Source organism: Dipodascopsis tothii (assembly GCF_038497935.1).
Source record: "Dipodascopsis tothii strain CBS 759.85 unplaced genomic scaffold V1510scaffold_7, whole genome shotgun sequence".
Taxonomy (NCBI): Eukaryota; Fungi; Ascomycota; class Lipomycetes; order Lipomycetales; family Lipomycetaceae; genus Neoaidaea; species Neoaidaea tothii.
Window position 1 is genome coordinate 153,416 of NW_027117991.1, and position 25,733 is coordinate 179,148.

At 55.7% G+C, this 25,733-nt stretch overlaps 10 protein-coding genes and 1 non-coding gene across 11 annotated transcripts; 7 read left to right on the forward strand and 4 right to left on the reverse strand.

Moving 5' to 3' along the window:
* The first annotated feature begins 131 nt into the window (after window positions 1-131).
* Window positions 132-2,047, forward strand: V1510DRAFT_311058 (general substrate transporter). The gene is made up of 2 exons (XM_066930737.1): window positions 132-509; window positions 542-2,047. Exons 1-2 carry the CDS (start codon window positions 315-317, stop codon window positions 1,940-1,942), a joined length of 1,596 nt encoding a protein of 531 aa, XP_066790283.1. The 5' UTR covers window positions 132-314; the 3' UTR covers window positions 1,943-2,047.
* Window positions 2,048-3,636, reverse strand: V1510DRAFT_311054 (histidine phosphatase superfamily). The gene is made up of 2 exons (XM_066930736.1): window positions 3,336-3,636; window positions 2,048-3,304 (listed from the first exon to the last, which is right to left on the reverse strand). The coding sequence occupies exons 1-2, from the start codon at window positions 3,531-3,533 to the stop codon at window positions 2,153-2,155; spliced, it is 1,350 nt and encodes a 449-aa protein (XP_066790284.1). The 5' UTR covers window positions 3,534-3,636; the 3' UTR covers window positions 2,048-2,152.
* A 1,223-nt stretch (window positions 3,637-4,859) lies between these two features.
* Window positions 4,860-6,203, forward strand: V1510DRAFT_413104 (uncharacterized protein). The gene has a single exon (XM_066933191.1). The coding sequence runs from the start codon at window positions 5,216-5,218 to the stop codon at window positions 6,143-6,145; it is 930 nt and encodes a 309-aa protein (XP_066790285.1). The 5' UTR covers window positions 4,860-5,215; the 3' UTR covers window positions 6,146-6,203.
* On the reverse strand, window positions 6,151-7,947 carry V1510DRAFT_413106 (major facilitator superfamily domain-containing protein). The gene is made up of 2 exons (XM_066933192.1): window positions 7,594-7,947; window positions 6,151-7,561 (listed from the first exon to the last, which is right to left on the reverse strand). Exons 1-2 carry the CDS (start codon window positions 7,903-7,905, stop codon window positions 6,224-6,226), a joined length of 1,650 nt encoding a protein of 549 aa, XP_066790286.1. The 5' UTR covers window positions 7,906-7,947; the 3' UTR covers window positions 6,151-6,223.
* A 910-nt stretch (window positions 7,948-8,857) lies between these two features.
* V1510DRAFT_428976 (ketose-bisphosphate aldolase) lies at window positions 8,858-10,068 on the forward strand. The gene is made up of 2 exons (XM_066935297.1): window positions 8,858-9,190; window positions 9,222-10,068. The coding sequence occupies exons 1-2, from the start codon at window positions 9,105-9,107 to the stop codon at window positions 10,006-10,008; spliced, it is 873 nt and encodes a 290-aa protein (XP_066790287.1). The 5' UTR covers window positions 8,858-9,104; the 3' UTR covers window positions 10,009-10,068.
* V1510DRAFT_413109 (permease for cytosine/purines, uracil, thiamine, allantoin-domain-containing protein) lies at window positions 10,025-11,817 on the reverse strand. The gene has a single exon (XM_066933193.1). It carries the CDS (start codon window positions 11,787-11,789, stop codon window positions 10,077-10,079), a length of 1,713 nt encoding a protein of 570 aa, XP_066790288.1. The 5' UTR covers window positions 11,790-11,817; the 3' UTR covers window positions 10,025-10,076.
* Window positions 11,818-15,720: 3,903 nt separating this feature from the next.
* On the forward strand, window positions 15,721-18,186 carry V1510DRAFT_406363 (permease for cytosine/purines, uracil, thiamine, allantoin-domain-containing protein; the record flags this gene model as incomplete). The annotated part of the gene is made up of 4 exons (XM_066932374.1): window positions 15,721-15,907; window positions 15,969-16,002; window positions 16,166-16,217; window positions 16,510-18,186. The coding sequence occupies 4 exons, from the start codon at window positions 15,721-15,723 to the stop codon at window positions 18,184-18,186; spliced, it is 1,950 nt and encodes a 649-aa protein (XP_066790289.1).
* A 63-nt stretch (window positions 18,187-18,249) lies between these two features.
* V1510DRAFT_311418 (P-loop containing nucleoside triphosphate hydrolase protein) lies at window positions 18,250-19,895 on the reverse strand. Its single transcript, XM_066930741.1, has one exon. It carries the CDS (start codon window positions 19,559-19,561, stop codon window positions 18,314-18,316), a length of 1,248 nt encoding a protein of 415 aa, XP_066790290.1. The 5' UTR covers window positions 19,562-19,895; the 3' UTR covers window positions 18,250-18,313.
* V1510DRAFT_413119 (uncharacterized protein) lies at window positions 19,537-21,820 on the forward strand. Its single transcript, XM_066933194.1, has 2 exons — window positions 19,537-20,146; window positions 20,180-21,820. Exons 1-2 carry the CDS (start codon window positions 20,018-20,020, stop codon window positions 21,716-21,718), a joined length of 1,668 nt encoding a protein of 555 aa, XP_066790291.1. The 5' UTR covers window positions 19,537-20,017; the 3' UTR covers window positions 21,719-21,820.
* Window positions 21,813-21,886, forward strand: V1510DRAFT_t62. Its single transcript has one exon. It is a non-coding gene; the product is annotated as a tRNA-Val (tRNA).
* Window positions 21,887-22,743: 857 nt separating this feature from the next.
* V1510DRAFT_413123 (HMGL-like-domain-containing protein) lies at window positions 22,744-24,448 on the forward strand. The gene is made up of 2 exons (XM_066933195.1): window positions 22,744-22,868; window positions 22,934-24,448. Exons 1-2 carry the CDS (start codon window positions 22,853-22,855, stop codon window positions 24,181-24,183), a joined length of 1,266 nt encoding a protein of 421 aa, XP_066790292.1. The 5' UTR covers window positions 22,744-22,852; the 3' UTR covers window positions 24,184-24,448.
* Window positions 24,449-25,733: the final 1,285 nt, after the last annotated feature.

A 25,733-nucleotide genomic window follows, 5' to 3' on the forward strand; every position in this document is an offset into this window, starting at 1 on the left:
GATTCGACTCCACTACCGCACTTTGCCGCTGTCCGGACGACGAAAAGTGCGAATACATCATGCTTTGACGGCGGAGACAGACGGCCACTAGCTTTTCCGAACCAGCTGATGCGAGCGCAAGATTAAGGGCTGTACCCGATTTGGTCTGAAGTCTGCCCACCAAAGTCTTGGAAGCCGTTCCATTCTTCCCCGCGAGATTCCACTTACACGCCGGATCGTGCCAGACTTAATATAAATACAAGTGCTCAGTCCGGGGTTTCGCCCTTTTGACATCGAACAGGCTGCTCTCTCTGATCTCACTGCCTACTATCGCCATGAAGAACCCGATCGAGAAACTGAGCGGCGTGCCGCTAATGATCCTGCTGACGATGTGCAATGCAATGTCGATGGCTTGGTTCGGTTACGACCAGGGCGTGTTTTCGGGTGTACTCATCTCTGAGGATTTCATCGACCACTTCCCGCAGGTCAAGAACTCCAACATCTCGGGCATTACCTCGTCCTGCTTCTCGGTATGTATGTGCGCCGGCGGTGCTGACCCCAGCTCGGCGCCTTTGTGGGCTGCATCTTGGCCTTTCGCTACGGCGACAAGTTTGGCCGCAGAAAGACCATCTTTGTCGGCCAGGTCCTGAACCTGATTGGCGCTGTTCTCCAGGTGACCTCCTTCCAGTTCCCGCAGCTCATCATCGGCCGTGTCATCAACGGCATGGGTATGGGCATCACGTCCTCGACGTGCCCGGTCTACCAAGCCGAGTGCTCCAAGGCCAGCATCCGCGGCAAGCTCGTCGTTGTCGGCAGTCTGTCCAACACGGCCGCGTACTGCCTGGCCAACTGGATGAACTATGGACTCTACTTCCGCTCGGGCCCGCTGCAGTGGCGGTTCCCGCTCGCGTTCCAGCTCATCTTCCCGATCGTCGTGATCCCGCTCGTGCTCTGTGTGCCCGAGTCTCCGCGCTGGCTGCTTATGCAGGACCGGTCGGACGAGGCCCTGAAGGTGCTGTCGCGCCTGTTTGGCCGGAACCTGCCCGTGTCGGACCCCGAGGTCATTGCTGAGCACCGCTCGATCCTCAAGACCATCGAGGAGGAGAGAGAGAGCTTTGTGCCGGTCAAGGATGTCCTCCGCTGCCGCGACAGCAACCAGAACCTGCGCCGTGTCATTCTCTCGTGTGGCACACAGTTTATGCAGCAGTTCACCGGTGTCAACGCCCTAGGCTACTACCTGCCGACGCTTCTCACCGAGTTCATTGGTTTCTCGACCGAGATGGCCAAGCTTCTGGCGGCTATCAATGCTACGTCGTACCTGGGAGCGGCCTTCCTGTGTCTGCTGCTCATCGATGTTGTCGGTCGTCGCCGCCTCATGATGTGGGGCTCGCTCTCGGCCGGCTCTTGCTACCTGGTCGCGGCCATCTGCATGAAGGTTTCCGAGACCAGACTCAAGCGCGACATGGGTATCGTCACCACGTCCATGTTCTTCCTCTACTACGTCTGCTACGGTACCAGTTTCGCTAAGGTCCCGTGGGTGTACAACTCCGAGATCAACTCGATTGGCTGGAGAACGCGCGGCGCAGCCGCGGCCACTGCTACCAACTGGATGGGTGGCTTCATCATCACTCAGTTCACCAAGACCGGTGTCGTCCACCTCCGTTGGAAGTTCTACCTGATGTTTACAATCTTCCTTTGGGTCTTCTTCCCGGTTGTGTACTTCCTCTACCCCGAGACTTGCAACAGAACGCTCGAGGATATCGACCTTGTGTTCCTTCAGCACAAGGGCCTCATTGTGACCGACAAGGCGTTGACCCAGCGCAAACGGCCCCAAGAGTTTATCGAGGCCGAGAAGCAGAGAATCGAGGCCGGCGAGCGCATCATGCGCGAGAGCCAGTACGACGACGTCTACGAGCTCAAGAGCAAGAACGCGTCGGCGGCGAGCCACCTAGAAAGTGCATAAATATATATTAGCTGTCCGCCTTTTGGCGTTTGTATTGTCTATCGAGAATTGATTTGTGTATTGGACTTTGGACCCGCTCTGGCGGCGCCTAACGCGGCTGCCTGCATATGTAGGCCCATGCAGCTAATTAAGGTACTAGCTCGTGTCTAGCCGTTTCCGTATTGCCCATTCCATTGTCCTATCTGTTTTCTAATCATACACTTCCAGCTCCTAGTTGTTGCTGAAGATGGGGGTCCAGTTCCAGAAGAACCACAGGTGCCACGGCACAGTGGTAGGAAGACCACAGTGCTCGCCGTAGCTGCCAGGGGCTCTCTTGTTGATGTACGTCTTGAAGTCCGCGACCGGGCACGAGTAGCCAGGGCCAGACTTGCAGGCCGGGATCGGGATAACAGCCTCGTTGACGAGGATACGAACGTAGGCAGTGCTGTCGTCGTCGCAAGTCAGGCGCTCCATGGTGATCCGACCGCCCATGGGAACGATCTCAGACGAGCGGAAGACAGAGCCAAAGTCAATGTTCTTAGGGTCGAGCGGAGACTGGGTCTCAAACAGGCCCAGAGCATGCGCGATCGAGATCAGGTCGTTGTCGTGCGTGAACGACCAGAAGATCTTGCCGACCGAGGGGCCCTGGTTGAGCAGGGTCGCCGTAGCATTGGCGTAGACCGAGCCGATGTAGTTGGTCAGGTTGTTACCCTGACCAACCTGGTAGTAGTACGACAGGTCCTTCATGTACGAAAACGCCTTCCACTCGTCGGTGGTGAAGAGCTTGCAGAAGTCGTCCGCGCCGCGGATGTTGAGCTCGAAGCCACAGAGTGCCATGAGGTTGGGCACGTCGGCAGCGGTCACGCCGAAGCCGGGCGACTGCTTGTTGATTCTGTCGGCGGCTCTGGTCGCGTAGTCGTCGGCGAACGAGTTGTACGATGCCGAGTACTGGCTCTGGTTGAACGCCAGGCAGCCGTCAGAGACGGTCAGCGAGTTGGCACCCTGGGCGCTGGTCTCAGGAATGACCTGGATCGAGGCCTTGGTGGAGTAGTTGGCACCAACGAAGCCGGCCGCGAAGTTGCGGGCGGTCACGACGACACGCTCCTGGCCAGCGGTCCAGACGGGCAGGACGGCCGAGTCGTCGTAGAGGTCGTTGTAGCGCGCGCGGTAGTCAGCGCCGCTGCGGAACGCGTCGAGCGTGCCGGCGTAGGGGCCCATGACACTCTCGGTCTCGTACGTGTCGGCGGACGACGGCCAGACGTAGTCCTCGAGGAAGGCCAGAGGACCGACATAAGCGGCACCCGAGCTCTGGAGGCGCTGGACGACAGCAAGCTCGGTCGCGCCGGTACCAGTCGTCTGGTAACGCTCGCCGTGGCGGGCAATCTGGCGTCAGCGCGGCCGGCGACGGACATACCATGTGGACCTGATCGACCTTGCAGGTGCCCGGGGGGTCGCGCGGGAGACCGTATCCAGTGTGCTGGATCCACGGGCCAGTTCCGCCCAGGTGTCTGAGGACGTTGAACTCGTCGTTCGACTCCTGGGTGTAGGGCTTGCCGGCCGAGACCACGGTCGCGGCCACAGCGCCAGCGAGCAGAATAGAAGCAGAAACCATTTCGAGTGCAGATGTTCTTGGTGGCTGTTCTCGAGGAACCGGCCCGCATTTATGTCGGCGCGCGCGCTCCACCCGCGAGCGCTGTCAACAGCCCGTCAGCCCTGCGCGGCCGATTGAAGCTGTCAAGCAGCGCGGAGAATTCGACCTCGTGCCATCGGCCGGCCAATGAACTCCGGCTCCAGAAATGAGCATTCGCCGTACGCAGCTAGCGCCGCCGTCCGACAAAAGCCTCCCCGCTAAGTTCCTGAGTCCTGGTGCTAACCGACGACGCTCTGGACACCAAGCTCTCCCAAGAGCCCATTGTTGTGACGCATTGCTACACGTGCAACAAGAATTCCGCTCTAGCGCGGCCTTGGCACAAAAAGTCCCGCCCCGCTAAGGCAGCCTCCTCGGCATACGGAACGCACTCCACATGTCAGGAACCTCGGGCAGTGCAGTGCTACGTCAGGGCTCTAGAGCGAGTCTGGTGTGTACACGCGTCGCGGGCGGACATTACTGCAAATGGCCCGCGACGCGGACGCGATTGGCCCAATTTGGTGGACTAATGGCAGACACGGTTCTGGAACGCTGTTCTTGGAAGCGATGCTAGCGCACACAAGCGAATGCACACCGTAGGCACGGATCGGAAGGACACGGACCGGGACCACCAAATCGGCGCGCATCGAAGCCCTAATCCTGACGCAAATCATGACTGCATTGCGTTAAGGGTTAGGGCGCGAACATGTGTCCGCACGCGCCTGTCCTGCGATGACAGCTGCCTCTTTCGACGACAGCTGCATCTGCCGCGCTGGGAGTTGGTCAAATCGGGCCACCGTCGCACGGGCCGGAAGCCGGAATTACGACATGCTCCGACGCTTCGAGCATTCCGTCATTGCCGGCAGCACCTCGGTCGATCCTCCGAGGGTGCCTCGTATATATGACAGATCCACGTAGAACGCTGCTAGAACTCTTCCGCAACCACCATGCAGATTCTCAAGCTGACTACTGCTATCTTTGCCGCGGCGAAGCTCGCTGGAGCTAGCCCGGTTGCGCAATTCGACTACAGCGACTATCTCGGCGGCTACACCGAATCGGCCACGGCCGATGTCGGTCCCTCGACCGATCCCTATGGGGCGTCACCGACTGACACGTTGACCGACGGCCCATTGGGCGCTAGCTCGGCCACCGGTGCGTACTCGACCGACTTGTACGGCTCAGAGACCGCCTCGGCGTCCGCCTCGGGTTTCTCGGACTCCCCGCTGTCGGCGTCGGGCAGCGGCGCCGGCGCCGGGGGCTTCCCGGCGTCAGCCAGCGCCAGTGCGTCTGTCAGTGACGTCTCAAGCGCCAGCGACGTCTCCAGCAGCGTCGGCAGCGCTTCTGCCAGCGGCAGCGCGACAACCTCGGCCTTGAACCCGCACGGCACCGGCTACCTCTTGGTCAACACGACTGACGGCATCTACAATGCTACCGGCAACCTGACTGCGGAGGAGACTGCGCCGTACACGCCTGCGGGTGGCCTCGGCACGAACTCGTCGGAGCCCGTGTACCACCCCTTCACCGACTTCGACTACGAGTCGCTGACCCTGGCTCTGTATCAGGAGTACATCGAGCTCGACCTGTTCCAGTACGGTCTCGACAAGTTCTCGGACGAGGAGTTCGAGGCCGCCAACCTGACCGCCGATGACCGCTCGCTGATCGAGTTCATGGCCGAGCAGGAGAAGGGCCACGCCGAGCTGATCACGAACCTGCTCGGCCCGTCGGCCGCGACCGAGTGCGAGTACTCGTACCCGTTCGAGACTGTCCAGGAGTTCATTGACTTCTGCCAGAAGCTCACCAAGTGGGGTGAGTCCGGCGTGTACGGCTTCTTGCCGCACCTGAACTCGCGTGCGGCCGCGCAGCTGCTGCTGCAGTCGATCACGACCGAGGCCCGCCAGCAGATGATCTTCCGCCAGTTCGAGGGCCTGTTCCCGATGCCCGTCTTTTTCGAGACCGCGATCACGCAGTCGATGGCCTGGACTCTGCTCGCCCCGTACATCACGGGCTGCAGTGCCGAGACGCCCATGGTGGCCTGGCAGAACTTCCCGGCGCTGAACATCACCAACAACCCGAACGCGACGATCTCGTCCAACTCGACCGGCGCCACCAACGGTACCGCGAGCGGTGGCGCCACCAACGGCACTGCGACCGGCGGTGCCACCAACGGAACCACCTCGAACGGCACCGCGGCCACCAACGGCACGTTCATGCCCCCGGAGATCACCACCAACCGCACGTCGCTTTCTACCGCTGGCAGCACCGTCGAGCTGTCCGGTGAGCACCCCGGCAAGTCCGTCGGCCCCAACGGTAGCTACATCACGACGTCCAGCGCGGGTGAGCCCAAGTACGCCGCCTGGATCTCGCAGCTCAACATTACGTTCACGGCGCTCGAGAACTTCCAGAACTCGTCTGACGGCTGGACTGCGTCTACTACGCAGCCTGACGACGTTGTCTACGCCGACCTGCCCGAGAACCCGATTGTGAACGGCACCATGTTCCTCGTCGTCACCGACGAAGAGATCACGGTCACGCCCCACAACATCTCGGCGCTCAACGAGCACATTGTTGCTGGCCCGGCGGTCTATCAGGCCGACTAGTTTGGTTTAGTGGAGTTTGGAAAACTGTATTTTAGGAATTGGATCTCGCTTATTTTGAGCACACCCACTTGGGTTAGACTAGACCACATCGATGGTCTCCGTAGACACGTTCTTGTGCGCCGAAATCTCGTACGTCTTCTCGACGACATGGTCAATCTTGTCGTCGTTCTTCTCGTAACTATACGCGTCATCCTTGCCCGTCAGGTCCACAAGGTCATCCGGCAGCACATACAGGCCGTACTTGTTCTTGACGAGGCCCCTCTTCTTGACCTCGAAGTGCATGTACGCCAAGTAGCAGGTGTAAATGGTCACCATGTTGGCGATACTCAGCACGAACGCTGCCCAGTAACCACCGGGGAAGCGGGGAGACTTGTTCGTAGGGAAAGCCACAACAGGGAACCACGCGTAGTTGCAGTACCACAAAACGTTGCCGATGGCAGGCAGGAAGCCGCGCATCTCAGTGTCGTCCTGGAAGATGTCGCTGATCCACGCCATGAACTGACTGAAAAACGACGAGCCAATCTTGGGAATGATGTTGGCCGCGAACTTGAGGCCGAAGGGCACGTCCCAGATAGCCAGCACCAGGTTGCCGAAGATGTAGGGCACGACGCAGGCCATGGCCAGCTGCCATCTCCAGCGGGTGTAGTCAGACAGGATGGCAAAAAAGTAACCCGTAACGAGCGAGACAGCGCTGCCGATAGTTGGCAGAATGTTACGCATGTCGACCGAGTAGTTGAGGTCCTCGAGCCACAGGTTCATGTAGTCGCCGGCGCCGGTGATGTAAAGCGTGTACGGCGCCAGGAACGCCCACATGCGCCACGTTGTGAAAAAATTGAGGAACCGTTTAACTGTCATTTTCTTTTTGCCCTTCTTGCCGACCTCGGTCATCCGTCGGATACTGTACGCGCGGTCTCTGTCGCTGAGCCAAAGAGCACGAGTCGTAGTCGGGAAGTCAGGAATGGCGAAGAAGCCAAAGAGCGCGATCGGCAGCGACACACAGCCGTCGACGATGAACAGCCACTGCCAGCCCTCGAGGCCGTTGACACCGTTCAGGTTGTTGTACACGCCGGCCTGCAGGTAGCCAGAAAACATCGAGGCCATGCTCCAGGTCATGTCCCAGATGATGACTCGCTTGGCAATCTCCTCAGGCTTGTACCAACTGCCGATAATCATCATCATGGTCGGGTAGCAGATACTCTCGACCATGCCCTGGAAGAATCGGAAGATGTAGATGTAGCGCGCGCTGGTAGCGCGACTGTAGAGCATCACGAAGATCGTCCAGGTAACCTCGCACGCCGGGATAGCGTACGACGGACGAACGAACGACACAGCCCACTGAGCCGGCACAGAGCCGACTAGGTAGCCACAGTTGAACAGCGTCGTGAAGTAGTTGTACTCATTGCCGTACAGGTTGAGCTGTCGTCAGTGGCCGTAAAGCCCGCACTTACCGCCTCCTTCATGCCCGAAACGTATGCGTTCGAGATGTTGTTCTGGTCAAGACTCTTGATCATGTAGGAGAAAATCAGGTAGAACAGGAGACCACGGTCAAGCTTCTCGACGTAGCGGCGCTCGCCGGGAGGCTTGGCAATCGACTCCCAGAACACAGACATGGTCTTGCGCAGCGGAGACGGCTCCCATCCCGGAGGATCATAGTAAGGGTCCTTGGTAGGATCCTCAGCAATCTCCTCCTCCGTGTACGGCCACCCCAAGGGGTTGTACCACGTTATAGGGTCTGGGTTTCGCAGATACTCAAAACGCATTGCTAGAGTGACAGAGAGTCTTCAATGACTGCTTGAGTCTTCGCGGGCCGCCTCACAGGAATTTATACTGCCCGTCAACAGCGATAAGCGGCCGATACGAGCTCGCTGGCCACCGTACGGTGTGCATAATCATTACGAGTCTGACAAATTGGCAGTCTGTAGCCACCCGGCGGATTGTTCGGATGCCAATGCGTGATGGTCTGAGCAAATGTCCACTTAAATGGTGCGAACGCTCAGACGGATGCACGGATCGCTTTGTCACAGCTCACAATAGCCGTGCTAACGCTTAATTATGCTTAAGATCGCTGCACTTGTCTCGCCTAAAGCGACTTGGCGCCAGGCACTTGCTGATAAGCTGTGCTATCGTGCAGCGTCCACGCTATCAGCACCTGTGGCCAAGCCATGAGAATACTTTGTCCCGCTCCGGAATTACCGGTTTACTGAGAGGGTTGTCTTATTTCCGCATGCCAGTTCGGTTTTCGTGCATCTGGCCGGTCCAGAACGCTTCACTGATTTGCTGCTTCCCCTCTTGCCTGGCTGCCTGCAGCGGGATCTCGTATAACATGCTATCTGTGCGCCAAGTGCATGTAGAAGCTTAGTTAGCTTAAGCTCTCGCAGTCGTGCTAGCCCGAGACAGCACGGCTATTGTTCTGCGTTGGCCAATCAGAGTGATGCCGGATGACCTCTTGCATTGCCCAAGCATTGACCGGCAGATCCTCACAAAGCCACCTGCTAGCAAGCGTACGCAGAGAGATCCAACTGGGTCTGCTATCGCGGACACACTGGCAGCTGCACCGGGAATACCATCATATAACACGACGGTCGCAGCCCTGAATGCCTGCCCGCGACATGGTCGCCGGGCTGACTGCCAGCGGCTGAGGGCCGGCCGGGAGCGGTCCGACGAATGCCCAGTCATGTGACCTGCCCCCACGGCCCCCACACGCTATTTCCCCCCCTCTTCTGGCCAACCACAATGTAGCCTATACCCGGGTCGCTGTTCTCCCAACGGACGCTCCTAATAGCCACTAGAGCCAGGTCATAACTCTGTTACCGGGCACCCCGCGGAGAACCGTATCACGTGAGGGCGATATCCAGTACATTTCCTTGGTTTTTCCGGGCCAGGCCCTGCTAAGCACCACCCCGCTTTCTGTATATAACCTGAGGTCTCGGACGGGCTCTACACAGAACTGAACACCACAATGAGCACCTATCCTGAGAACAACCTGGCCTGGCAGGTGCTGGACCACGCGTCCAAGAACGGCTACGCCGTCGGCGCGTTTAACTGGTGAGTCCGTCCTGGGGCCGTCTAACGCCAGCTACACGCTCGAGTGCATTCTGGGCGCCATCCGCGCTGCCGAGGAGAAGAAGTCGCCGTGCATGATCCAGGTGTTTCCGTGGTCGATGCACTTCCACGGCCGCGAGTTTATCGAATATGTCAGCAAGGCGTGCCATAGTGCGTCGGTGCCCATTGCGTTCTGTCTGGACCACTGTATTCAGGAGTCGGACGTCGAGCTTGCACTGACCATGCCTTTTGACTGCATCATGGTCGACGCGTCCAGCAAGGACCCCGAGGAGAACATCAAGTACTGCAAGAAGATCGTGGACATCGCCAGGACGCGCGGCATCACGATCGAGGCCGAGATGGGCCGCATCATTGGCTCGGAGGACGGTGTGCCCATGGTCGACATGGAGCAGCTCTTCACCGAGCCGGACCTGGCCAACGACTTTCTCAAGCGCACCGGCTGCCAGTACCTGGCGCCGTCGTTCGGTAACATCCACGGGCCGTATCCCGAGGGCGGTCCCGAGAAGTACTGGCAGCTCGACAGACTGGCCGAGATCAGAAAGGCGATCCCGAGCAACGTGCAGATGGTTCTGCACGGCATGTACCCGGTCCTGCCGGACCTGCTCAAGAAGACGATCGAGGCCGGCACGCTCAAGCTGAACGTGAACAACTCGATCAGAATTCCGTGGCAAGACTTCATGGCCGAGAAGGGCTCGCGGCTGGAGATGACTGCCATGGCCGAGCAGTCGGTTGAGATCTTCAAGAACGGCGTCGGCGACTTCATGGACTTCCTCGGCTCGAGTGGCCAGTCGTGGAAGTAGACTACGCGTGACGATAACGATGATACAAGATACATTAATAGATTACACTAGCAAAACCAATCCTGGCCTTATCTCTGGCGCAGCTCGTCGCTGTTCTTCTCGGACTCGTAGAACCCCGGCTGCTTGGTCGAGATGTCGATAATCTCCTCCTCATGCAAAGAACTATCGGTCTCCTCGCTGGGCGGGTACACGGGCGCGACGTACGTCTCGGTGGCCGGCCAGAACTTGCAAAAGAACCAGTACAGCAGCGCGGCGACAGCAAAACCATAGAAGAATCCGAGGTTGTAAAGTCTGACCATGTTCTCGGGCACGGTGATATTGTTGTTGATCGAGTTGATGAAGCCGGGCAGCAGCGGCACCCAGCCGCAGCACCAGGCCACGAGCGCACGCCAGTTTGTACCCCACTTGTTGTATCTGTAGATGCCGTCGCGATTGTACAGCTCGTAAACGTCGTACTTAAGGCGGTGGACAAGCCAGTAGTCTGAGAACAGGATGCCGGCGATGCCCGACAACCAGATCGAGTAGCCGGACATGAACGACAGGAACGCGGCGCCCGACGTCAGAATGTTCCAGGGCGTCAGCGCCCAGGCGCCGACGATGGCCGCGATGATCTGGCCGCGGCGGATGTCGATGTACTTCGGGAACAGCGAGTTAAGGTCGTTGGCCGCGGCAATAGAGTTCGCCGAGATGTTCTGGCCGATCTGCGAGATCAGGAACGCAATTGCGCAGAATGCCGCCGCGGCTCTGCCGCCACGCGACGTCCACATGTCGATCACCTCAAGCGGGTCCCACATGATCGTGCCGTACAGCTTCTTGGTGCCAGCAGCGCCGACGACGCCCATGACGGCCATGAGAATGTTAGAAAACGGCAGCGCAAAGGTCTGGAACAAGATCGAGTACTCCTTCTTGGTGTAGCGCGAGTAGTCAGACGCATTGGTGGCATAAGTAGAGCCACCGCCGAGGTTGGAGTACAGACAGGCCATGAACACCCAGGTGAAAGCCGTGCCATGGACGGTATTTCCCTCAGCAAAGACGTTCTCGCCGCCCATGTTCTTGGTGGTCTGGACGAGCCAGCCCATGATGGCGAAACCGCAGATAGGCGTCAGACAGCACTTGAACAGGAAGAACCATCTCGTGTTCTCGATCTTGATCAGGTGCACCGGAATGCAGCACAGGAAGTACAGGAAGTAGCTGATCATGAACTGAGTAGTGATGTTCTGCGACAGCGGGATCGTGTTGTGCAGGTGTCTGAACGAAGGCCAGATCGCGAACAGCAGCGACTGGATACACTCGCCGCCGGTGTAGGCCTGGATACCGTACCAAAAGATGCCGGTGATCATGCGGAAGATGACCATGACGCGCGAAAAGTAGTAGCCGAACGATGCCCGACTGTAGACGGGGAAGCAAACGTGGTAACGCGCGCCGGGGTGCGCGTTGAAGGTGATGACAATGCCGATGATGATGTTGGCAATCGCCAGGTTGACCAGTGCGACTCTCCACGACAGACCGGCCTCCATCAGCGAGGCCGCGGCACGCCATCCTGACGGCGAGAAAGCGTCCGAGATCCAGTAAATAGCCAGGTTATACCATCTCCATGTCCGGCGGGACACGGGCACAGGGTCCAGATCCTCGTTCGTTCTGATGCCACCCTCAGTTCCCGGCAGCTCGATCTTTTTCAGGAACCGGCCCCAAGCAGTAGTCGGCTCGGGCTTAGCCGGAGCAACGACACCCTCGGCCACGTCGACCTCGGTAGTATATATTCCGTCGACTTTCTCGGCCATCTTACTTGTAACGAGCTCTGAACAGACAGCTCACGATATCCCGCCCACACCGTTCTCACCGGCATATTTATACCTGTCAGGCTAATGAGCACGATAAACCCGTACGGACGCTCGGTCGATAACGCGAGCGCTAATCAGCTGCTACGGCGTACCCTGCACTTAGACGGTGCGCCGTGCTTTAGAGCCATGCCGCTGTAAGCTGTCTGAAGTCCCAAAACGAGACAGCATGCCTGAGAGGCTCGTGTGGAATGCATTCTCATTGGTCTGATTGTGCGGCTGATAGCACGAGTTCGAATATTGACTCAACTAAGGCCAAATACGAGAGCTACCTGAGATATGCATAGAATTTTCGTCATATTATTGGGACTTCTCCCGCGCAATTAGACTTATTTTCTTGGCTATCAGTGCACAGTGCACTGACCTTTACTTATCGCAAAAACCTTATTTGCGACCAGACCATTCTTTGCTCGTATCGCACATTGGCTCGCCCTCTTGTCCACTTGGCTGCGCCTTATATCGTCTAAGCACAAGGCAGTGTCACGAAATCTCGGGCCAAGCCGAAGGCTAGATACGAACTTCGAGGTGAGACCCACATACTCTGAGAGACCTGACTCTCTGGCTCCACAAAGCTCCGCGCCACCCATGCAGCCAGCCAGCCTCCGACGGTATCTGACTGCATCACTACTGGTATCGGTGAAGATACGGGCCGACGTCAGGACAGACTGAGTATGGCCGTGCGCGCCGACAGTTGTCGATAAGACGTAGTCGCCAATGACCGTAGAGTCACGCCGCCTGAGTCGGCGCGGTCTGATGTCCGCTCTACCACCGCGGACGGAGGTCGTGTGGAGACAGATAATTCCGCACGACTGAGACAGACGGGTGACAGGGTAACATCTGTCGTGCGCCGCTCAGATGCGCCGCCGTTTGGAGAGCCCGGTAGCGCTGTTGAAGATTGCGACGGTCAGTGGGTAGCCCAGTGATCACCTGCCACGCATGGGCTCAAAACGACCTCAGCACTGTGAAGCCACGATCGTAGCTTGCTGTGCGGTTCAGTCAGAAGGCTCAGTCAAGGGCATGCATGGAATGCTAGGCCGGATATTCCGCGCCTAGGCGGACATGTGACCGGGGCAGGGTAACCGATTGACAGGCTGGGGAATAGGTATGGGACAGCGGCGCGCTAGGCACAGTGTAGTTACGGTCTTGACAGCTGCGAACCAGGGATTCTGGCCAGGGTAACAGTTGCGACCTGGCAGGGTAATACATGGAACCCTGGCGGCAACACTAGGGCACGGCTGATGCAGGGTAACTTAGTAGCTGGTACAGGGTAACTTAGTGCCGGTGCAGGTAACCTAAATAGTTGGTGCAGGGTAAACAAAAGGCTGATGTAGGGTAACAGATAGCTGGCTGCGCGCGGCGGTCAGTCCGGGTGATATGCTAGCAGCAGGTACAGTGCAGCCTCAGCCAGGCTGCGCGTATTATCCGCTAAAACCAACATTTTGGGCCAGTGCAAAGCTAGCATAGGGCAAGTGGCCGTTACTCGAGCCCAGGGTAACGCGCAAACGCGCCGCACCATGCCACGTCTCGTAGCTTATGGGCTGATCTGATCAACAGTAGCGCCGACTGTCTGACCAATTCAAGTAAACGGCGAAGCCGACCTGGCCATAAAATGGAACATTAGCTGAGCGAGAGGCAGCACCGGCAGACAGTTGGCTGTCAACTTCTTTAACGAGAATGTCAAATCCCGCTGCAGGTGCCTGTGCCCTTGTCAAATCCACCTGGTTTCTTGGAAGAAGCCTCCAAAGGCCTCATTAGAAAATTCTGTTCCATTAGTCCGAGGCCAAGGTCATCTCTATCAGCTGGATTTAAGACACACTATACTCTATCTGTAGTATCCGGGTTCTTATCTTACAAAGATAGCGCGCCAGGACCACAATGAACGATAATCATCGGCTACCGGTTTCGTCCTCCCGTTCCCAGGTCGCCGATCTCTGCATTGGTGCTGCAAGGCGGGGGCTGAGCCGCCAGGTCATTTCGGCGCGCCCGAACTGGCAAATGTGTACGCTGCATTCCTATCTACTTTCACCAACCCCAGTTCCGAGCATCATCTCCGATGTATTTGCATCAGTGTTTACCACCGGGTATCTGCATACGATAGCTCGGTCAGACTATCAGCTAATGGTACGCTGAACGTATTAAACGTATGAAGTGCTAAGAGCTGGAGCTTACATATCCGTGAAAGCCCGTTTCTAGAACGTCGATTGCCGAGTCTCGGCGAGCAAGTTATTATCTCTGTTACTGAATTTCCTCTCGAATAGGGCATTGTGTAGATATAGGCCGCCCTCTATGTGTCTAACGCGACCACAGTTGACGCTTGCTAGAGGAAGTTGCCGCTAGATTGAGGTCTCGCTAGAAGCAGTACACTCGACGTGGTGCAGAGCATCCAACTATTCCTTGGAGTTGGTTGTGGGTGATACCACAGAGTGTGTTACATCACATGCATATTCAATTCTGCACAAGCCGCATTATCAAGCCACAGGGTCCCCCTAGCCATAACCCAACTTTGCTGCCTACAGCCGTTTCGGGGAGCCATCTCTGCTGGACAAAAGCCACACATTGCCGATGTTAGCCACTTCATCATCGCTTCCGAACTTGTAGTGTGGACAATGCAGCCACCGCCAGTACCACACGGAGATTTTTGAGCCTCCTTCCAAGGGACTGGTAATGCCTGTTCACTCAGGAACAACGATTTACATCGTAGGAGGGTGTACAAGCGTACGATTCTGCACACAGATACCGTCCGGGAAGAGATAGCCTATTCTCGACCCCTTTCATGGTTCCGGGTATCTTATTGTACTATTGAAGCGGTTATCGAGCTAACGACTCGGAACCTGAATGCGGAACTCCGGACGGGTCACCCGTCCACGGACTCAAATAAAGTTTATTCGCAGCATAGAGCGATCGCTTTGGGAAGACGCTAAAAACTCTATCACACTGTGTTCTGTACCTACTGTACTGGCAATCGCCCGGCAAAGGTCAAGATAAGTGAAGAGATAGGCCGGCTAACAGTACTAGTGCTCTTATCTTCTATCAGCCGACACATTTCACTAAGCATCGAAATTCATCAAAGCTGAGGGGAGTTGGAGCGCAGGAAAACGAAAATAAGGCGAAGACGTTGCCGCCGGAATGTAACGTAGGCATCTCCTTCGGAGAACGGGGGCTTGCAGCCAAAAGCCACGGGCGCCACATGTTCCTGCGCGGCGCGCAAAACTAAAATGTGGCGCCGGGTGGCTGTTACTTATTTTGACTCGCGCCCTGTGTACGGCAGTGCTTGTCGCCCTTAGACCGCTTGCCACAGCGCCATGAGCGCCATGGACGCCACGGTGCGCATCAACCCTTTCCTAATAGTAACCACTTGCCCAGAAAGCCACCGGGACTTTTCAACGCCAACAGTACGCGTTTCCTTCAAGAATTCTTGCGCGAAAAAAAATTTCGCGCGAAATATCCTGCGCAAAATTTGGCGCGCGCGGAGCGCAACTTCAATACAAAATGTCAATCTAGAGATCAGAATTGTCGTGCGTAGATATTGCTCAAGTGTAAGGTAGATACCGCGAAAATGCCGCCTACGCGAAACAACGGCGGCATCGATTTCGATGAAGAGATATGACTATTCCGCGAATAACGATCAAATCTCAGGCCACCAATTCGATGGGACGGGATGCCCCCACGCAGGCTTATCAGGCTTTCTCAGCCTATCGAGCTGGAGGTAGCTTGGCTCCGTCCAGCTTGACAATCGGTATCCCACATCAAAGACACCGAAAGTCGAGACTGCCGTCGAGTGATGCCAGCTCGGGACCGGGATATTACTCTTCTGGGACGGCAGCAACCCAATTGGGCTTTCATCCGGTCTTCTCGCCTTCCTCTAGTCTTCGAAATGTGTCAGCTGCGATGCGGCCTTGCCGCATCCACTCCGAATAACGAGTACACCCATGTGATTAGCGTGTGGGAGAGCAAATTCGACTTCCGGTGTGCCAGTGATAAGCTATTCCGCCGGAAGTTCTCCGGCGGCCATCTCATTAGACTATTCCGTGAGAGAAAGCACGGAAGCGCGACATTGTTGGGTACAACTTCGTGGGTTTAGCTCCTGGGGGCATCGCATGCGCTACGAGTGACTATGAATAGCGGCCGGCAAATTGCAGCAAAGTGCTTCTCTCCAGTACGTGTCCGCTGGGTCCGGTCCTGCTCCGACAGGTCACCGCCATTAGTGTAACTGAGTCACCCGTGCTTTCTAAAGAGCGCGTGGACTCCGGTCTGCTGAGCTCCGGCTAGGCAGCGATAATTATTGCCATAGTCTACTAGTCCTAATAAGGTTCGCGCAGAAAATCTCCCGCGAGTGCATGGGCGCTGGTAAAGCCTTTGTTTCTGAACTCAGTAAGGACGGGGCCATAGTGCGCATTAGAGTTTCAGCCGTGGCGCGTGCTATCAAAGGTATGTTCTTAAACAGATACGATAACTAACCGTTTCCGAAGTGCACAGATACCACTATTTGTTCGATATTTTCCGTATACAGTAACTTGCGGGTAGTATTTTGAAACGAAGATACGCATCAGCTCCGTACCTCTCACTAGATTGTTATCCGAGCATGATCCCGAAGCTCTGATAGAAACGCCAGGGTATTCCGATATCACCTGCAATCTAGAAGTCTCAACTTGAATATAAATAGGATATTCAAATCCGCCTTGTCGGATCTCTCGTCTGGACTTCTATTCAGAATCCTCTTCATATTTTTTTCAAGATGGGTTTCCTCAGTCGTCTGCAGCTGGACTCACATTCCGATGCTCGGAGAAGTAATGCCGACTTGGACCCTGTCCCGCCGGCGAAGCGGACGTGGAGAACCTACAACTATGTTCTCTACTGGATTTCGGACAACATGTCTGTTGCCGCTTTCCGTAACGCTTCGTCCCTGATGGAGGCTGGTCTCTCGTGGAAGATGTCGCTGATCTCGGTCACGCTCTCCCAGGTCGTCGTCGGTCTTGCTATTGTCCTTAACGGTGTCTTTGGTTCGACCTACCGTGTTTCGTTCACCATGCAGGCTCGTGCCTCGTACGGTTACTACTTCTCAATTGTTATGATCCTCATGCGTATGATCGTCGGTATCTTCTGGTACGGTATTCAGGCCTACACGGGTGGAGAGTGCGTCCGGACCATGCTTTACGCGATCTGGCCCTCGTTCAGAAACATTCCGGAGCATCTTCCGGTGTCGTCGAACACCACGACCACCTTCCTGGTGTCGTACGCCATCTACTTCATTTTGGTCGTGCCCCTGCACCTTATCCCGATCCACAAGCTTCAGTGGCTGTTCATCGTCAAGGCCATCTCGACTCCTATCGTTGGTCTTGCTATGATGGGCTGGATGATCAAGACTGTCGGCCTGAACAACTCGTCGGTGTTCAGCGCTGGCAACACCATCCACGGCTCGGCTCTTGCCTGGGAGTTCCTTAACGGCATGTACGCCAACATCGGAACCTGGTCGACCCTCGCTGTCAACTGCCCTGACTTCACGAGATACGCCAAGTCGAACAGATCGCCCTACATCACCCTGCTTGTCATGCCTGCCACTGGCTGCTTCATGACCTTCATCGGTGTCGTTCTCGCTTCCGGCTCGAACCTGCTCTACGGCGAGATCAAGTGGGACCCTCTTCTCATTTGCGACGAGTGGACCTCCAAGGGAGGCCGTGCCGCTGCCTTCTTCTGTGGTTTCTTCCTTCTGCTCGCCCAGGTCTCTGTCAACATCGCCGCCAACTCGGTCTCTGCCGCTAACGACATGAACTGTCTGTGGCCCAGATACATCAACATCCGCCGTGGTCAGATCATCGTTGCCACTCTCGGCTCGTGGGCTCTGACTCCCTGGAACATTCTCACTTCGGGTTCGGCCTTCCTGTCGTTCATGTCTGGCTACTCGGTCTGGCTCGGACCCATGGTCGGTGTCCTGATCTCGGACTTCTACCTTGTCCACAAGAAGAAGTACAACGTTTGGGAGCTGTACGACCTCAACGGTATCTACCGCTACAACCGCTGGGGCACCAACTGGAGAGCCGCTGTCGCCTTCACCTGCGGCTGGGTTCCTCTTCTTCCCGGCTTCATTCCTACCATCAACTCCAAGATCAACGTTGCTGAGGGTATGACTGACCTGTACTACATCGGTTACTTCTGGGGAACCCTGGTCACTGCTTTCATCTACTGGCTGCTGTGCTACCTGTGGCCCGCCAAGGAGACTATGCTTGAGGTTGCTGTCCTGCCTGACGACGACATGGTCATTCACGCCGACGGTGAGGACAGCGCTGAGATCTCGAGCGACTACGAGCTGAGAAACCGCTCGGTCGAGAAGACTGAGAGCTAGATATAGATCGATTTTAGACCTAGATTTTTGTTTAATTTTAGCACGCTTACATGTGTGGGGATGGTATTTGTCGCCTATAAAGTAATTATGCGTTTATGTACTATAAACTGAATATACATAGAACCCGTCATCTAGACATCTTAAAGCACAGAATGTCGTTTTTCTTGTAGTCCACAGTGGCGTCCTTGGAAACACGCATGCCGTCCAAGCCCTCAATGAAGGCTACCGGAATGTCACCCATAGTTTTCCGAAGAACGCTTCCCACCGTAGTGCCTTGCCGAACAAGGATGCAGTCACGAAACACGCCGGCAGAGCTGCTGCCGTCCGTGTTGTTAGAGAATGTGTGTATGTTGCGGACGGTGAACACCGCGACCAGATTTAGCGCTCTGGCAGCTTCTTGTAGTGCCCTCAAAATGCCCGTGTCTGACCATCTGTAGAAGACCATGTCCCTGATCTGGTCGATGCGCTCCTGCAGTCTCTCATCCTCGATCTCTCTCAGGTCGTACTGCTGCTCGGTGTCCTCGAGCTTGGTGATGAACTCAGACGCGCCCTCTTCGTAGTATATGTACTTTTGCTTCCGCAGCCGTCGCAGAAACACTTCGGTCTTTGCGGACGTCAGAACAGTCGGAATCTCGGGGTGCGTTCGCTGGATTCTGTAGATGCACCGATCGGCGTCTGGGTGGTCGATTTTGTTGAGCGCAAGAATGGTTGGAAACTTCTCGTCGACGAATGCCGAGACCACATGCTCGATGGTGTCGTCGTCCCAGCTCTCTAGCGGCGCCGTGACTTTCGAGCGGTCCAGCGCCCGCTGGACCAGCTGGCCGGTCGCTCCGTATCCACTGAACTGGTTTCGCAGCGTCTCGACAGCCGTCGACTTCGTGGACACGTGCCGCCGCTTGATTCCGCCCCATTTGACCTTGAGGTTACCCTCGATCCATCGTAAGATCTCGCTCCGCAGCCATTCCACATCCTGCAGAGAGTCGTAGCCCGCCGTGGCCTTTCCTTCAGCGTCTGTCGTTCCGGACGAGTCCACCACGTGAATCAGCGCGTCCGCGTGCCGCAGGTCGTCCAGAAACTTGTTGCCCAGGCCGCGACCTTCGTGGGCGCCTGGCACCAATCCGGCCACGTCCAGGAGCATGATAGGCACGTATCGCTTGCCATCTTTGCAGCTGCCATAGTTTGGCCGGCACAGATCCTGCTTGCCGAAGCGCGCACACGCACAGTCAATCTGCAGGTAGCCTGTGGCTTTGTTCGGATCTATCGTAGTAAACGGGAAAGCTCCCGTTTTTGCTGTCGCATCGGTCAAAGAGTTCAGTAAAGTGGATTTTCCTGAGGACGGCTTCCCTACAAGGCCAATTAGAGCGTCGTTTCCCATATTTCACGAGCCTGCCGGTTGTGTGCAGGACTCATAGGTACGCGAGAAAGGTTTGCTGATGCACTGAAAGGGACATGTATGCAATAGCCAGAAGTTCTCGGAGAACATTTTTAAGTTTCGGAGATGCTCAAACCGCTTCGATCGCAGGTGTCAATTGCTGCACAAGCTCCATACAACTTCGTCGGATGCTCTTCCATGACTAACAAACGTCTCGCATCGTCATAGATGCTTGTAGATGACGTGCCGGAGTGGCGTTGCGTTATTCGGATATTGACCGACTGCCTCGGTCTTTTTGCCGATTGTCCAGACACGGCCAAAATATGCTACCGACATTATCGAAAGATGATCTCGGGTGCCCTGCTTTAGAATATGGGTGAATTGGGTGTACGACTGTTTGCTCCATATCTGGGATACCGTGCTTAAGGGTCGTGATCTGATACCAACGTCTGACTCCGAATGGTTCTCAAGCTCATTTCGATCATTAGCGGATCATTGCGCACGAAATACGATACTGATGACAGTGTTGTGTCGCTGCCGGATATATTTCACCAGCCAGAAATTCGTTCCCGGATTGCGTTCGCGAAGGTAGTAGCGCAGTAGAGCCCCGTTGACAGATAGGAATCCCAGCATGGAGGCAATTGGAGCTGCCAGGACGAGGGCAATCCCTCCATGGCCCAAGGCATGAACTACGCCGGTGGTCGCCCGAAGGATTCAATTACCCCAGTTGATGCGAACCAGGGCAATTACCCCTACAAGCGTTCTACTCTGGAGGTCCAGAGTCCTTACAAGAGCGCGGCCACAGATTTTCAGAAGAGAACAGCGTTCCGATCCTACTCTGGATCAGAGTTCCAGAACACACGCGAGAACCAGCGCGTTTCATCGCGTGGTGCTACTGCTCAAGAGGCTACTGCATACCACGAGAGTAGCCTAAGGAGCATTAAAATCAAGTCCACGTCGCAAGATGATAACAGAGATCATTCCCTTGAGACCATTTCACTGAATAGCTCATATCAAGATACCTTTGCTCAAGGCCGGTTGGTGAATGCTGTACCAGGTGACGCGGAAGCAGAGGCGGCGGTCGAGACGCATCGTCTGAAGGTCTTGGAAGCACATAGTCCGATCGACTCGAAGTCACAGAGACCTGCCTCAGCCGCGCCTGAGAATCTTAGTGGTGCACACGAACGCGGTGGTAAGCGATCTGACGACTACACGTCCGCCACGGATACCAGCTGTCCTACTGCCAGTAGCCATGAAGCTGAATGTGACTACCGCGAGGGCTCTTCAATCTGCAGCGGATGCCAGGATACCCATCACTCTATGCTGCAGATACACAATCCGTACGCAGCTGCGAGCGAAGACAATCTGAAGGTGGCCAAGGTCCGTCACGTCAATATGGCCAAGAAAACACGGTCCCGGCCAGTGTCAGTGGGGTCGAAAGACGATATCCTATCCCGCCAAAGCTCGGAGCGTTCGGGGTCGTCAGGCGATGTTCGTCATGACGTCAGGTCGAGTACCCCTCTTCCCGAAAACCGTCGGTCCGAGTATAATACCCGGAGCTCGAATAGACACACTTCTGTCAGTTTCAAAGGCTTTGGGCTTTTCAGGTTCTTGGGTCAGCAGTCGACCCAGACCGAATGCTCGAGCCCTCATGCAGCCAAGTCGAAACACGGCGATCACAGATCTCCAAATGAATTCGCGCAGAGCTGGTCGAACGACTACCTGGTGTTCAGATCAGAAATCGACGGCCGGGACGCTCAGTCTGAACGGTCGAGCTCGATTCTTCATGAGCTCGGACACTGCATGCAGGAGCGTTCAGATACTGTTATAGAGCCCATTACAGACAAGAGAGGCGAGATTTTCGATCTCGATGTGAATTTCGACCTCGACATCGATCTGCACCTTCAGCTGACAAAAGACAACCAAGACGCAATCTGCTCGCGACAGAGCTTTGAGTCGCCAGACAGCCACTGGAAGGCCGCAGTGACTAATCGTCTTAAGCGCGTAAAAGGCATTCTCAACAAAAGCGTCAGGTCAGCGTTGGTCTACAATGGACTGCCTGAGGCAACCTCTTCGCCGAAACCAAAACGGAGGTCCATTCTAGATTTCAATTTTCTAGATTTAAAGGACTCTCACAGTCCACATCATGCTTCTCGGTAAAGCTACGTAAAATCGCCTGCTTGTGTGCATGCACGAAGGCATATTATCTTGCTCAGTTAGAAAAAACAATTGTTTTGTCTTATTCTATAACAATGGTTCGATGGTCTAGTCGGTTATGGCATCTGCTTAACACGCAGAACGTCCCCAGTTCGATCCTGGGTCGAATCATTTTTTTGATTTTTTATCGTAGCTGACGCCGGTTTCGCTAGCGCGCGTTCTGAGCGGTTTCGCTCTTCTGCGGGTATCACATCCATCGGGCTAAAGTAGTGGGCAGGTTATTATCCGGGTAACTGCCCAAATCGAGGCTGTTTCACCTCTGCAGTAGGGTGTCGTCGCCCATTGAGGACTAGTATGCGGACACTCGTTCGGCAATTCCTAGAGGCCTGCTTGCGGCTACGGGATCTCTACAAGAGTTATGTGGGACCGACTGAAACGTGTGCGTGCGTGACAAGGTTGAAAACATTTTTCTTCGCGTAAGACAGCGTTGCTTTCTTTGATGAATCATAGGCGATGTATAGAGCTCCAGTCTCGACTGTTCATCGTCGTCTCGGTTAATTGATTAGTTAAGCGTCTTCACTGCTTACCGAGCAAGCCCGACATCGCATTACTCCTGAGCACATGACCAATGCTTGCCTCATCTAATTGGTGGCTTTGGCGGTCAAATACACGCGTTTGACAGTCGCCCGCAAAAGTCAGTCATGTATGACGCTGTAGGCTCAATATAGCTAATACGAGGTCGAGCGGCAGCCCTCGATCTAGTAAGCATAAGCAATGAGGGGGATTTGAAGAGGTTGACATGTAGATGCGTTGCGTATATGAGCTATATTTTCGCAGTTAGATTTTAAGCAGCCAGAACTTGTACGCTTATGGATATAACCCTCAGAAGCTTCATTGGTGACTAATCCCACACTTGCATTCAACAAGACTCATAACAAAAATTTTTTTCACCGCTCGCGAGGTTTTAACTATTGAGACGATAAGCTTTATAAGGGCAACAGTTCCACTCGACAATATCAAAAATTTTATCTACTTTTTTTTTCATCCACTGGACGAAAATATATATATCTAAGGATATATACTTATTTTTCTGTTGAAAGCAATTCTTCAAGAATAATTAGATAGTCATCATACACAATGCCGCCTGCTCAGAGTAAGTACTGGTTGACAACGTCTTGAAATTCGAGCGAGAAAGAGCAAATGCTGACGGTTTACCAGCTAGTGGATTTACCAAGGTGCACGAGGCCGTGCGCTCGAACCCCTACGGTCCCAAGCCTGAGGACTTCCTGTCAAATGTCTCCAAGTTCAAGCTGATAGAGTCGACCCTGAGAGAGGGCGAGCAGTTCGCCAATGCGTTCTTCGACACCGCCAAGAAGATCGAGATCGCTAAGGCTCTGGATGACTTCGGTGTTGACTACATCGAGCTGACCTCGCCCGCTGCCTCTGAGCAGTCTCGCCAGGACTGCGAGGCGATCTGCAAGCTCGGCCTCAAGGCCAAGATCCTGACCCACATCCGTTGCCACATGGACGACGCCAGAATCGCTGTCCAGACCGGCGTTGACGGTGTCGACGTTGTCATCGGTACCTCGCAGTTCCTGAGAGAGTACTCGCACGGCAAGGACATGAACTACATCGCTCAGTCGGCCATTGAGGTCATCGAGTTCGTCAAGTCGCACGGCATTGAGATTAGATTCTCGTCTGAGGACTCCTTCAGATCCGACCTGGTCGACTTGCTGAACATCTACCGCACCGTCGACAAGATCGGTGTTAACCGTGTCGGCATTGCCGACACTGTCGGCTGCGCCAACCCCAGACAGGTTTACGACCTGGTCCGCACCCTCAAGTCGGTTGTCTCGTGCGAGATCGAGTGCCACTTCCACAACGACACTGGCTGCGCCATCGCCAACGCCTACACCGCGCTGGAGGCTGGCGCCACCTTCATCGATGTCTCGGTGCTCGGAATTGGCGAGCGCAACGGAATCACCTCGCTGGGTGGTCTGATGGCCCGCATGATCGCTGCCGACCGTGACTACGTCCTGTCCAAGTACAAGCTGAACAAGCTGAGAGACCTCGAGAACCTGGTGGCCGAGGCCGTCCAGGTCAACATTCCGTTCAACAACCCGATCACCGGCTTCTGCGCCTTCACCCACAAGGCCGGCATCCACGCCAAGGCTATCCTGGCCAACCCCTCGACCTACGAGATCCTGGACCCCTCGGACTTTGGCCTCACTCGTTACATCCACTTCGCCAACCGTCTCACCGGCTGGAACGCCATCAAGTCGCGTGTCGACCAGCTGAACCTGGCGCTCACCGACGCCCAGTGCAAGGAGGTCACCGCCAAGATCAAGCAGCTCGGTGACATCCGCCAGCTCAACATCGACGACGTCGACTCGATCATCCGTGAGTTCCACGCCGACGTCAACGCCAGAGCCGTCGAGACCGAGGCCGTCGCCGAGGAGACTGCCTAAGCTCTGGTCAGAACGTTCATTTTCTGCCTAGAGAAAAAAAGTCACTTTTGTCAAAAGTTCGAAAATGAAATCTTTTCCGAGTCGCGAAGACCCATATTTCAAAGTCTTGCTTATTATATTTGTAACATAAAAAAGAGAGCTGTAGCAACAGCTCATCTTCTACTGGGTTGGAACTACAAAAGTTGTTACTGGAGTTCTTATTTTTGTGATTGTTGAATGACGCTGTATTAGTCGACTAGAATGAATATTCAAATAGTACTGCGAATTGGTGCGTGTTCTAAATTGGGTGCGTCGTAGACTCAGCCCAGGCGTAACCCGGCCGGTGCTGCCCGCGGCTGCTAGTACGGCTGCATGTTTCATGTAAGGTACTGAGTAGACAGCAAGCCCGTGAAGGCTCTGCTGCGTTGAGTCGATCAGATGTGCACTGTTATCATTACTTATCGGCGGCGCTTGAAATTCTAAACGATCTCTAGCATGCATACCCAAACTCAGCATTGCGGCTCAGGTCGCGCCACATGCGGCGTAAGCGGCTAAATTTAGCGTGCCCAACGGCTGTATCAGTCACGATATTAAACCACGAGTCGGGAGGTCCCAGACCAAACGCACACTTAGTCACTTCACGTATCCCGATGTCTAGACAGTATCTTGCGACATTTGCCAGCTCTTCGAGCTCATAACCATATTCTTATATTAAATCTGTAGCAGAAAGTGGACTTACAAAAAAGAGGCTCAGCAAGGCTAATTTATATATATTTAGCTGCGGCTTCGCTCGGTACCCCACGCTGAAGCCGCACAGTTGCAATCAGGCGAAGTCGAATTTACGGGCGCGTCTCGACTACAGGAGGCACAGAGTGTGATCTGCCAGCTCGAAGGTCCCCTGGGCGCCTGCCTCTTGATCCAGCCGCTCACAGCACAGTCATACGGCTGTCGACTGACGATCACGCGCGCCCACCCGCCACCGAATAGCGACCCGGGCGACCGTCGACTCGCCAGCCGGGAGCACCAGAGAAGCCGCTGAGAGATCCCATATGCCCTCCTAAACCGCGCGCACTGGTGCCACCGCTGAGATGTTTTCAGAATGTAAGTCTGCGCGCCTGCCAAGCTGATCTTTAGACGCAGCGAAGTTCTTGTCGAGCTCGCAGCCGCGGTCCGGCAAGGAGAGCAAGCCGCCGTCGACGACGGCGTCGACGGCGTCGCGCCTGCTGTACTCTGCGACGGACGGCCTGTACGACAACGACGACAACCCGCGCTCGATATACTCGCCGCGCCGCCACTGGGGCCCGCCCACGACGTCGCGCTCGATCGCCAGACGAGACCTGCCGCCGAACGACTTCGCGGAGGAGGACGACGAGGAAGAGGAGGACGAGGGCGACGACAGCGTGGACCACGGCAACGGAGAGCCGTCTGGGCAGAGCAGCCGGCTGGAGCCGAAGAAGAAGGCCGCGGCGTCGACGACGGAGCCGGCCAAGAAGTCCGGGCTGTACTCGAAAATCCTGCAGCACCACTTCTCGTACCAGCACCACCCGCCGCAGAGCTCGGCGGCGCTCTCG

Bases quoted from the DNA above. Each gene is read 5' to 3' on its own strand.
- V1510DRAFT_413119 (XM_066933194.1), top strand. From the start codon at position 20,018: ATGGTTCTCAAGCTCATTTCGATCATTAGCGGATCATTGCGCACGAAA. The intron at 20,147-20,179 runs GTAGTAGCGCAG...GTTGACAGATAG, and splicing joins CCCGGATTGCGTTCGCGAAG to GAATCCCAGCATGGAGGCAA.
- V1510DRAFT_413104 (XM_066933191.1), top strand. From the start codon at position 5,216: ATGGCCGAGCAGGAGAAGGGCCACGCCGAGCTGATCACGAACCTGCTC.
- V1510DRAFT_311058 (XM_066930737.1), top strand. From the start codon at position 315: ATGAAGAACCCGATCGAGAAACTGAGCGGCGTGCCGCTAATGATCCTG. The intron at 510-541 runs GTATGTATGTGC...TGCTGACCCCAG, and splicing joins TTACCTCGTCCTGCTTCTCG to CTCGGCGCCTTTGTGGGCTG.
- V1510DRAFT_428976 (XM_066935297.1), top strand. From the start codon at position 9,105: ATGAGCACCTATCCTGAGAACAACCTGGCCTGGCAGGTGCTGGACCAC. The intron at 9,191-9,221 runs GTGAGTCCGTCC...GTCTAACGCCAG, and splicing joins GCCGTCGGCGCGTTTAACTG to CTACACGCTCGAGTGCATTC.
- V1510DRAFT_311418 (XM_066930741.1), bottom strand. From the start codon at position 19,561: ATGGGAAACGACGCTCTAATTGGCCTTGTAGGGAAGCCGTCCTCAGGA.
- V1510DRAFT_413106 (XM_066933192.1), bottom strand. From the start codon at position 7,905: ATGCGTTTTGAGTATCTGCGAAACCCAGACCCTATAACGTGGTACAAC. The intron at 7,562-7,593 runs GTAAGTGCGGGC...CACTGACGACAG, and splicing joins TTTCGGGCATGAAGGAGGCG to CTCAACCTGTACGGCAATGA.
- V1510DRAFT_311054 (XM_066930736.1), bottom strand. From the start codon at position 3,533: ATGGTTTCTGCTTCTATTCTGCTCGCTGGCGCTGTGGCCGCGACCGTG. The intron at 3,305-3,335 runs GTATGTCCGTCG...CGCTGACGCCAG, and splicing joins AGGTCGATCAGGTCCACATG to ATTGCCCGCCACGGCGAGCG.
- V1510DRAFT_413109 (XM_066933193.1), bottom strand. From the start codon at position 11,789: ATGGCCGAGAAAGTCGACGGAATATATACTACCGAGGTCGACGTGGCC.